Source organism: Tilletiaria anomala (genome assembly GCF_000711695.1).
Source record: "Tilletiaria anomala UBC 951 chromosome Unknown K437scaffold_20, whole genome shotgun sequence".
Lineage (NCBI taxonomy): Eukaryota > Fungi > Basidiomycota > Exobasidiomycetes > Georgefischeriales > Tilletiariaceae > Tilletiaria > Tilletiaria anomala.
This window is the reverse complement of record NW_013547002.1, coordinates 160,255-170,895: the sequence shown is the minus strand read 5'-3', so window position 1 is coordinate 170,895 and position 10,641 is coordinate 160,255. Positions and strand designations below refer to the sequence as shown.

The 10,641-nt window shown below is 55.5% G+C and overlaps 3 protein-coding genes across 3 annotated transcripts; 1 reads left to right on the top strand and 2 right to left on the bottom strand.

Annotated features, from left to right (window-relative positions):
• Window positions 1-1,572: 1,572 nt before the first annotated feature.
• K437DRAFT_222092 (uncharacterized protein) lies at window positions 1,573-2,040 on the bottom strand (the record flags this gene model as incomplete). Its single annotated transcript, XM_013389011.1, has 1 exon — window positions 1,573-2,040. A coding segment is annotated over one exon (468 nt), but the record flags the coding sequence as incomplete, so codon positions are not given.
• Window positions 2,041-2,882: 842 nt separating this feature from the next.
• On the top strand, window positions 2,883-4,231 carry K437DRAFT_255212 (S-formylglutathione hydrol). The gene is made up of 4 exons (XM_013389010.1): window positions 2,883-3,010; window positions 3,121-3,517; window positions 3,587-3,974; window positions 4,072-4,231. The coding sequence occupies exons 1-4, from the start codon at window positions 2,976-2,978 to the stop codon at window positions 4,134-4,136; spliced, it is 885 nt and encodes a 294-aa protein (XP_013244464.1). The 5' UTR covers window positions 2,883-2,975; the 3' UTR covers window positions 4,137-4,231.
• K437DRAFT_255211 (uncharacterized protein) lies at window positions 4,191-10,173 on the bottom strand. Its single transcript, XM_013389009.1, has 5 exons — window positions 9,852-10,173; window positions 8,136-9,782; window positions 5,342-8,057; window positions 5,143-5,278; window positions 4,191-5,080 (listed from the first exon to the last, which is right to left on the bottom strand). Exons 1-5 carry the CDS (start codon window positions 9,913-9,915, stop codon window positions 4,319-4,321), a joined length of 5,325 nt encoding a protein of 1,774 aa, XP_013244463.1. The 5' UTR covers window positions 9,916-10,173; the 3' UTR covers window positions 4,191-4,318.
• Window positions 10,174-10,641: the final 468 nt, after the last annotated feature.

Sequence of the window (10,641 nt, the reverse complement as noted above, 5' to 3'; positions counted from 1 at the left end):
TGAATGCGTGGGTTGCAGTAGCAGAAGTAGCAGAGGACTTCGTAGTGCCTTTGCTTGCTGCCTTGGCTGCGCCATCACCATCCCCACTCTCTTTGGATGTGGTAGCACTACTCGGAGCAGCAGGCTTGGGTTCAGTCTTCACCTCCCTGCTGATCGCAGAGCGCAGTAGATCGTTGGCATTGCGAGGAGCCGCCGGCGGCGCCACCGCAGCGCTTAGGTTAGCAGGTGTCGGCGCAGCAACGAGCACTCTGGAAGCTTTCTTGGCCGTTCCTTGTGGCTTTTCGACCGCCATCGGCGGCGCTTGCCTGCGCTTCGCGCCTCCCTTCCCCGCGAACCCAGGCGTAGCCGGCGGCGCCGTAGCAAGCGCTTTTGCGATGGCAGCAGCAACAGCCGCAGCTGCGCCAGCAGTCGCTTGTGTCTCCAGGCGCATCTTCTCTACTTCCTCCGCCTCGCGAGCGCGCTCCTGCTTCTGACGGAGGAACTCCTCCTGCTTCTGCGCGAGACGCTCTGCCACGCCAGCGCTAGGCGCCGAGCGTGGTGTGGCGGGCACGGGTGCAGACGATTCTGGATTGGCAGGTGTGATGGGCACCGTCACGTTCGCTTGTGTAGGATTTTCGGATGGCGCAAAAGGGCTATCCGAGATCACCGGGCCAGGGCCTATGGAAGCTGAAAGCGACTCGGTCGAGCGAACTTCCAGGGTTGCAGCGTGCTCATCGATCTCTCGATGAAGCTGGCCTAAGCTCTTGGACATCGGAACCGACCGGTCTTCGCTTTCAAGGTGTGAGAGGTGTTGATCACGATGCCGGTGGTGAGAGTGATGGAGGTGTTGCTGCTGAGGCAAATGCTCGTGTCTGTTTAAGGACGTGGCAGAAGTGGTCCTCTCGCGCTTGTGGCTCTCTGCCGGCGCAGCCGAAGCCGACGACGAGGAAGTAGCGAGGGGGAACATGCTGCCCCACGCTTTCGCATACGCGAGCATCGCTGCATTCCTCTGATACGCCGCTGCTGCGCCCGAAGATACCTTCCTCGACGACGAGGACGCAGCGATGGAAGCAGTAAACGGATTGGAGCGACTGCTACTACTACTGGCCGTGCTGGTGTGTAGAGAGTTGGACCGCGACAAGCCATCGCTCATCGATCGCGATGCCGAAATGCCCTCAGCAGAAGACGGCGCAGTCGTCGCCTGCTGTACATTGTGGAAGGGGTCACTACTAGATCCCGAGACACCAGTGTAATGGACAGCGGAGCTGAAGGGATCCGGCTCGACTGTAAACCCATCTGCATGGCGCTGAGAACTCTGTTGAGGAAACTGTTGTGCCGAAGCAGAGCGCTTCAGGATCTTCAAAGGCGGCACGGCCATTGGGAACGGCTGGGAGTGGTCGTGATCGCTGCTGCTACCTGATGATGTGGATGCGCTGGAGTGGCTTGACTGCTGGAGGATCGCTGGCTTGAGTGCACCCGTCTTTGGGAGAGCCAAATAGCGCCTGATAGTTGGTGTGAGAGGAGCGGTGAAGCTGATAAAAACGGACATATGTCAGCTGGGTATAGAATGCGTGGACGGAAGCGCGGCTGCACTCACGCTTCCACTCGCTCGGGCATGCTCGCCATATATGCTCCGAAAAGCTTTTTACTAAGGCTCCTCACTTCTACGCTCGCATCCGTCGCTCCAGACCGGAGGATCGCCTCGACAGCGTCAGGGACCCCCCTCCTGCCAAGCCTCTCCTGATCCTTTTCGCTGCCGTTGACGCCCATGCCATTCACCAAGGCGAGCGTGCACTCGACCGCAACTGCACGCAAGCTGGGTACCTTGTCTTTTGCCGCCTCGCGGAAGAAGGGCAGCAAGGAGGAAGGCAGACGGCAGTATGCGCAGATGAGCAGGAGCGTCTTTTGAGCTCGCTTGAGCGCTACCTTGTTCGTCCGCGCGCAGAGTTGAAGCAAGGCTGGCAGGAAGACGGGAATCAGGGGGTCGAAGCGATCGGCTAGCCGAGGCGCTACACTGTTGAGCAGATCAGCTGCTGTCCCCGAGATGCGCGTCCGTTCCGATAAAAGCTGCAAGCAAAAGCCGTCAATCCCCTTGCACTTGACACTTGCTCTGGCTCTCGGCACAGACGTACTGAATTGTTAATGGGTCGACTGATTTCTTTGTCCTTCATCAGCGCCACATAGTCCTCAAATTTGTACCCTCCTCCCTTGGTGACAAGCTCGAGCTGCGAGAGCGCCTTGTCTAGGCGAGCCCATGTGTCTTCTGTCTCTGGCTCGGCGAGAACCAGGCGCAGACTGTCAAAGCGCGAGTGCAGCTCGGCCGAGCTCGTGATCTGGATGGCATATGAGAGGCGACTGGATCAGCACAAGCAGTGATACCGATGGATTGGACGCTTAATGGCTCACCTTGATCTTCTCGTCCTGCTTCGCCGACATCCTGAATGTCTTCTATTTTCTCACAGTGACTGGTAGGCTGAATCTTCCAGCGCTAGATAGTGCTGTCGCCCCGTATCCTGACCAGAGCAATAAAGGCGAGGGCCAGGTTCTAGGCGACCTCTCTTTGTGAGGGAATTAATGGAAGAAGAGCCTTGCATTGGAGAATGGAGGTACAACCAAAGGTTATGGATGACGTTGAAGTGCTTGTGATCATGCTCGTTACTCATTAGAATCGCTCGCTCGGTCGATTGGCGGTTGTTGACGCGTCGATCTACTATGAACGCGTCCCGTCGCACAAGGAACAGCACGTGACCAGCATTTGCTCGAGAGGATGTTATGCGCACGGGCCTCCCGCGAAATCGCTCCAGTTCCGCCCTAGACGCCGCGCTTTCCGACCGACCGACATATCAAAATTGCGAGATGACCACCTCGTCTTCTACAACGTCCTGAACACTACATAGTGTCTACGCACCACATCTCGCACTCCTTCTCAATCAAACACTGCCAAGGAAGTCGGCACTCTTCAGAAACAGAGAGAAAGATATCCACTCTCCGTCAAAATGTCCGGACTCGAAAGGAAAAACTCAAACAAGGTGTGGGTGGTCCACACGAGAGGGCTCTATCGCTTGATGCGATACCCTCTTGTCCGTGCGGATGGGAAATTGAACGACGTGCCTTTTATTCGTCTCCCTTCACTTTCTGCAGATTCGACGGTATTTTGTATAAGTATACCATCAAATCTTCTTCGGCGCTCGGAGGGCTACCGGCAAGTTTCAACGTCTTCGTACCCATCACCGCCTCGACCTCCAAACCGGCTCCCGTACTGATCTACCTGTCCGGCCTAACGTGCACCGAGGACAACGCAACCCAAAAAGCCCCAACACTGTTCGAAGCTGCATCCAAAGAGGGTATCGCGATCGTATTGCCGGATACATCGCCGCGAGGCGCAAAGATCGAGGGAGAGGATGAGAGTTACGACTTTGGATCCGGCGCTGGATTCTACCTCAAGGCCACAAAGGAGCCGTGGAGCAAACATTACAATATGGAGGAATATGTGCTGAAAGAGCTGCCACAGGCACTCAAAGTCGCAGGCTTGCCGCTTGTGTGTAGTGGCCGTGTAAAGCATCCGGTGCTTGCACAAATTCCTGGCTAATATTCATTTGCTCTGCAGGATGTCTCCCGACGGTCGATCACTGGCCACTCGATGGGGGGTCACGGCGCTCTATCTCTCTACCTGCGGAATCCAGGAGTTTTCCGCTCAAGCAGTGCCTTCTCACCCATCTGCAACCCGACGCAGTGTAACTGGGGCAAGAAGGCGTTCGAGGGCTACCTCCAGGGGGGTGTAAAGGAAGGCGAGGCGTACGACTCGATGCTGCTGCTGGCCCAAGTACCCATAGACAAAAGGAAGGATGTCAACATCCTCATTGACTCCGGTCTGGCTGACAACTTTGCCAAGGAGGGGCAGCTGCGCGTGGAGGAGTTTGCCAAGGTCGCGATGAGCAATGGCTTTGATGCGGATCGCATTTCGATCCGACTGCAGGATGGGTACGATCACAGCTGTGCGTCCATACTCTTCCTGATCCACTCCTTCGAAGATATACCTGCAGTGAATGGCTGACACTCTGGTTTGCTCACGTACTTTATGCTCCCCGTCAGACTACTTCATCGCCACCTTTGCCGCTGAGCACGTGCACTGGCACGCCAAGTTCCTCAAGGGTTGATCTTGGCATTCTAGACAAGATAAAAGGCCGTGAGAAGTTTCAGGAAGAATTTCAAAGGGATGTAGGAAATTCTGGATATGGTATGATACATGCCCGTGCGACGCTTTGCCGTGGCCCGGACGAAGAGAGGTCATGATGTCGGTGTGGAGAATTGGGTCCCCGAGACATAGCGTCCGTCGCTCTCATCCCCTTCCGGTGCCTCGAGCCATGGCTAGTCTTGCGCGCAGTGCATGCGTGCCAGCTGAAGCTGCCAAGGAAAGCGTAGTCTGCACTTCATAAGGGCTCTTGCCGCTTGCTGCTATTGCTGATTGGGCACCACTTCGTAAGCTCCGATCCATCTCTGGCGTTCTCATCGTCACGGCATCTTGCTTTTCGCAAGCGACCAGACTGTTTGTGGCGCTGATGGTAGTAGCATTTGGGTTCTTGGCGCTCAGTGCCGCTGCAGTATTGATGGTCGTTGGTGCAGGCGCCGTGAAGGGGTCTTTGTTCCCTTTGACCGGCGAACTCGCACAGCTCACTTGTACTTCGACGCCAGCTGAGGCTGTGCGGCCAAGTGTCGCCGGCTGCGAAGTTTCCATTGGTCTGTGCTTACGCTCGACTCGGGCGGCGCTACTGCTGCCGCTGCTGCTTCCCTGCTTCCGATGAGTAGCGGTATTTTTGGAAGGGCTCTTCGGCATGTAGACAGCACGAACGGTTGGCTCGCCATTCGTTTCCGCTTGGTGTGAATTTTGCGCTTCGTCCGGATTGCTGCGCTTGCGTCCTGTCACGGGGGCCACGCTTGACGTGACCTCACCGCTGCGGATTTTTGCACTTGCAATACTCGTTGATCCACCAGCATGACTACCACTGGCGCTGGTGCTACTCGCAATGAGCTGTCTAATGCGCTCGTCCTGCAGGCGCACCTTGCTCATAAGCTTTTTGTTATCCCTCTTGAGCTCGAAGACCTGAAGGAAGATGTATACGTGAACAATAGCCTATCAAGTATATCAGTGGAGAGGGGGCTCACCTGAGTGTCGTTTTCCTCGATCTCGTTGGCCTTCTCTTCAAGCTCGGCCTCCAAGATGCTGATACGCTCCAGGATGTCGGCTTTCTGAGCCTGCTCTTCCTTCAAGTGCGAGGCAAGCTCGTCGCGCTCAGAAGCTCTACAAATGCGAAGGACCGGTGTCAGGGCCTGCAATCGACATTGCCATTTGAATCAAACTCACAGCTTCGCCCTCTCAGTACCTGCTCCCTCAAGCGCCTCCTTGGCGCTCAAAAGGTCTGCTTCCGCTTGTCCTAACTCTTTCTCGAGAACTTCACGCATAATTAGTTGATCAGTGATGAGTCGCTCGTGGCCACCAAGCTCCTTCCGGAGACGCTCGAGGTCTTGCTGCCCCTCTTGGAGCTGCTCTTCCCTCTCCTGCAGCGTGGCGAGCTCCTCTTTGGTGTTCCAGTACTTCTCGTCTGACTCTTGCAAGCGGAACTTGAGGTCCGCCAATTCATTCTCCCGTGTTGTGACAAAGGAGCGCAGTTGTAAGTGTTCAGCCTGCGCCGTGACTAGTGCCGCTTGGACAGAGGAAAGCTCAGCGGCAGCTTCTTTTCTCTTCTCTGCCTCGGCTGAAATTGCTTCAGCGACAGCCTGGCCCACGATATCGTTTATCCTTTGCGGCGCTGATTCTTGCTCGGCTTGTAAGCTTGCGATCTTGTCCTGCAGCTCACCCAGGGCGCGCACCTCCGCTTCCAGCCTTTCAATCGATTTAGAGAGCTTCAGCTTCTCTTCAGAATGGGCTTGTTCCAGGTGGAGAAGGCGCGCCTCGGCATCAGAAAGCTGCAACTGTGCAACCTGCTGCGCAGTCTCTGCCGCCTCCCTCGCGGCCTCTGCGGCCATCTGAGATGCACGCATGCTGTCAAGCTGGGTCTTAAGCTCTTCCTGAGTTGAGGAAGCCTCTGCGTGGTGCTGACGGACGGCTTCGCTGCTTGCCTTGACTTCTTCCAGGGCACGCTGAGCGGCGGTGGCATCTTGCTGAGCCAGGACGAGGGACTCTAACGCAACTTTGGCATCGGCCTCAGCCGCCTCCTTTGCCATTTGCAATGAGCCGTTCTCGGCTAGAAGTTGCTCTTTGGATTGAGACAATGCGTCCAATTGACTCTGCAGCGCCGTGATAGATTCTTCAGAACGTGTCAAGCTGAATTGAAGTTGCTGCTCTTTTTCCCGAAGGGAGGTGAGCTTGGCTTCAATCTCCACATGTGCGCCGACGCGGTGTTGAAGCTCTCCTTCGGCAGCTTCCTTACCCGCCTGTAGATCTTGAATGCACGCCTGCGCAGACTCCAATGTTTCTGTGAGCTGCGATACGTTTGTCAAAGTTTGCTCATACTGCAGCCTTATGGCGGCAACGGCTTTCTCCCGTTCTTCCAATTGTACGTTGAGTGATTCGATCTGCTCTTGTGCATCGTGGCCCGAGCTAGCCAGGCGTTGTTGAAGATCTACAATATCAGATTGAGCAGCTTTTAGGTCCTCGTCGTTCTCTTGCGCATCGTTCTGTGATAGCTCAAGTTGGGTCTTGACCCGATGCAGCTCAGCCTCTACCTGACGCAGCTTAAACTGCTCAAGGCCGATCTGCTCCACGCGACGGAGAAGCTTGGCCTCCAGCTCTCGAATGCGAGTCAGGAAATGCTTCTCTTCGGCACCTGCCCCAGTGGGGACTAACAAGGAGTCGATGTGGTCCGATAGACAAGGTACGTCGCTGAGAAGTTGCTTCCAAGCGGTGTGCGTGTCGGATTGCTGGGTTGCATGACGATGGACTGCATTCTGCAATTGCTTTGTCTTGTGCATTTCGCTCTTGACCTCTGCGACAGCTCGCTGTTTGCTTTCTACGTCCACCAGTTGAGCTTGCTTGGCCTGCAAATCTCGGAAGAGGTGCAGTGCTTTCGAAGCTCTCCGATTCAGATCGGACGTGTTCTGCGCGTCGAGAGCTTGTGCCTGTGCGGACTCATTCGTTGCGATGACGTTTGCTACATCCTGTCGAAGTCGCGTTGCGACCTCTTTCTGCTCCTGAAGCTCCGCGTCGAGCGACTTGATTTTCAGTTCCATCTCCGCACGCTGAAGCTCTACCATACGCTCGAGATGGTCGAAGGTGTTCCGAATGTTATCAATCTCGTCCAGGAGATTCTCCTCAAACTCGCGTTCGACGCTATCATCAGGGCGCAGCGTGTCGCTGACAGAGATGTCTACCACCGACTGACCACCCATGTATATCGACCAGTCGCTGTCCGTGCCGAACACCATGGTAGTCGAAAGAGCATCAGCGAGCGTGTGAAGCTTGCGCTTGCTCACTTTCATCATGTCCTCGCGCTTCCACAGAGTCTGCAACAGGTCTGCAATCTGGTTATCGCGCCTCTCGATCTCTTCATGCAATTTTTCTCGCGTCACTGCATCGTCGCTGCCACGAGCTGCAGCTTCGGCATCGTAGACCTTGAGAGCTTGCCCAAGCCGGTCGACTTCGTCGTCTTTCGCTCGCACGACGGATTCGTAGTGATCGATAGCGTCAAGGAGCCGATCCTTTTCCTCGTTGACAGCCTTGAGCAAAATATGTTGTTGTTCTAGCTTCTCATTCGCCATAGTCATCGCCTCTGAAGCTTCTGCCTTTTGATGTTGCAGATCCTCCTGCAGAGAGGCGATGGAGTTCGTGAGAGTCTGCAGCTCTGACACATGTGACTCGCACGTTGACTTGATGGCGGTGAGCTCGGCCTCCAAAGCACCTTTAGCGATGATCGCCGCATCTCGCTCTTCCACGGCGGCGCTGATGTGCTCGCTGAGGGTTGCAAGCTGCGCCTTCAAAGTATCGGTCCCCTCTGCGTCCTCTTCGGATGCGACTGCATTCGCAACGGTCCCGTTGTCGCCTACCTCCACCCCGAACTCGTCTTTAAGCATCGCGATTTCACCTGCGCGAGGAAGAGGAAGCAGTGTTCTGGTAAGAAACACGATACCACGGCTAGTATAGACCCTCGCATTTGACTCACGATTCGCCTCGCGGAGCTGAGAACGGACCTGCTCTCGCTCGGTCATCAGCTCCTGCACCTGGGACTCGAGCTGTTCGAGCTCATCCTTGTTTACACTTGTATTCTCGCTCGCGGAGCGAAGTTGGACTAACTCGGTCCTCGCAGCGTCCCGCTCGCGTTCGGCTGTGTCAAGCATATGCTGCAGGTGTTGCGATTCGGCCTGCATCCGCGCAACCTGTTCGCGGAGGCCGTCGAGTTCATTCGAGCTCACGAGGCCCTGAACGCCCTCTGCATCGACATCGCTGTTCACCCTCGCTTCCAGCTGGGCCTGTGCCTTCTCAAGGGCGTCCTCTGACTCTTTCAGGGATTCCTGCAGTGCCTCGAGCTCGCGCTCTCGTGATGCAAGCTGACGCTTGAGGTCCCGAATTGCCCGATCGTTGCTGGCGCCAGCAAACGTATTGAGACTGGAGCTAGATGAGGATGTGAAAAGAGAAGGTGGCTGAGTATTAAGAGTCATTGCTGATTCGGCTGCTGACTCGGCCGGTTGAGGCTCCGAACGAGCAACCTGGGCTTGAAGGTCAGAGTTGCGGTCTTGCGCAGTGAGGAGATAGGCTGAAGCGCGCTCGAGCTGTTTTTCCTTGTCGTCAAGTTGCTGTTCCAGAGCCGCAACCTTGGACAGCAAGTCTTTCATTTCTGCTGCCCCTGCGCTGTGCGAGCTGTTCTGCCGTGTGTGCAGCATTTGTACCGTCTCAAACTCTTCCTTCAAGAGGTCTTTTTCCTTGTGCAGATCCTGAAGCTCTTCAATTCGCCACTTGAGCTCCATCTTGCACTCTACAAGCTCCTCTTTGACCTCGTCTACCCGCTTCTTGCCCGTGCGCTCCGCGGCAATCGCTTCATTCTCGGCCTTCATCTTGTCCTTCTCAGCCTTCTGCCATTTACCAGTTGCGACTTCCAGCTCGGACTGCACTTCCGCAAGCGTAGTACGCAGGCTCTCGAGCTCGCCGGCCACGCGAATAGAATGTAGATCCGAGGATGAGCCGACGCCGAGAGATGAGGCGCCAGTAACGGAGGAAGAGCGTGGTCGTCGCCCGCGTGGGAGCTTCCCTGCAGGCGATGCCATAGGCGCACGAGCTGGCGGCAGAACTGGTAATTCGGATGTGGCTTTGCGTAGCTTTTCGTTCTCGAACTCGAGTGTGAGAAGCTGATTCTCCAATGCAAGCAACTTGGCCGCTGGATCAACGCCTCTTGTACCGCTACGAGCTCTTGAACCTTGCACGGGCCAATATTGGCTATTCCGTAACTCCTCATCTTTCTCTTGCACTTGCCGTTCTAAGCTCTTGACCCTGTCTTCCAGCACTTTGCGCTCTTGTTCCACTTCCAAATTGCGCCCATAGTCGAAGCGCTCCTTTTCTCGTTCGCTGAGTTTGTCGCGTTTCAGTGCTTCGGCCTCTCTTGCTTTTGCTGCCTCAAGGACGGAGGCAAGGTTGGTGCTTTTGAGCAGCGAGGCTTCCAGGTCGCTTTTCGTCTTGGCCAGAGCACGATCGAGATTCAAAGACCGTTCTTCTTCATGCGCCAATTTGGCCAAAGCCTCGTGTGCCCTGCTTTTGGCTTCGGCAAGCTGTGCCACAAGGCTATTCCTTTCAGACTCGACGTTTGACAGTGTCAAGTCTTGGACATGAGGGTGAAAATGTCAGCAGCCTTGCAACAGATACCCTGAAGCTGCCTTGTGCTGCTCACCTTTCTGCCCGATCAATTTCTTCAGCTTGGCGACCTCTGGGTCATCACCTCCGAAGAAGGCCATTGTGTCGGTGAAAGACAGGCTCGCACGCGCTGCTCGGGGGCAGGACCCTTGCTTGGTCTCAATCAACAGGCGATGAAGGGCCTGACGACAGTCATACCCGACCTTGGGAGATTGAGCTGACCGATTCCACGATCAGTATAGAACGTGAAGCCCGAGACAGTTCATGCCCTGCTAGTACAGATATGGTGTACGAACGTACAGTGTCAGAGTATAATCATGACACATCACACTCTTGCTAACGTGGACATTGAGTACGATATGTACACCATTGTACGATCTATTAATAATAATCGCCACTCGACAGTGGAAGACGGGAATCGCTGGAGGGAAAAGTACGGAGCGGTGTGTATATGTGTGCACAGTTGTGGACACTGGACGCGCGGCACGCGTCGCGTCTTCCCAGTGCTTCAACATAGCACACGTGACTTTCATTACCGGGATGGTCTTCTGCAGTCCGAGCATCTCTTCGCTTCGTGAACACGACGCGCAAGGATTAGCTAGCATACATAGCAGCGTACCGGACACTGAGAAGCAGAGGACGGATGTGATGGAAACCCGTTGACCGGAGCAAGCCAGATAGTCAGCAAGGCGACAGGACTAGAAAAGTACGCCATACTGAGTCTCGCGGAATTGGGGGTCGGGGCACATCGCAACTTGCAATATAAATGTCCACTCCAGACGCTTGGGTCACATCACTCGCGAGTCGCATCCATATACGCTTCGCAT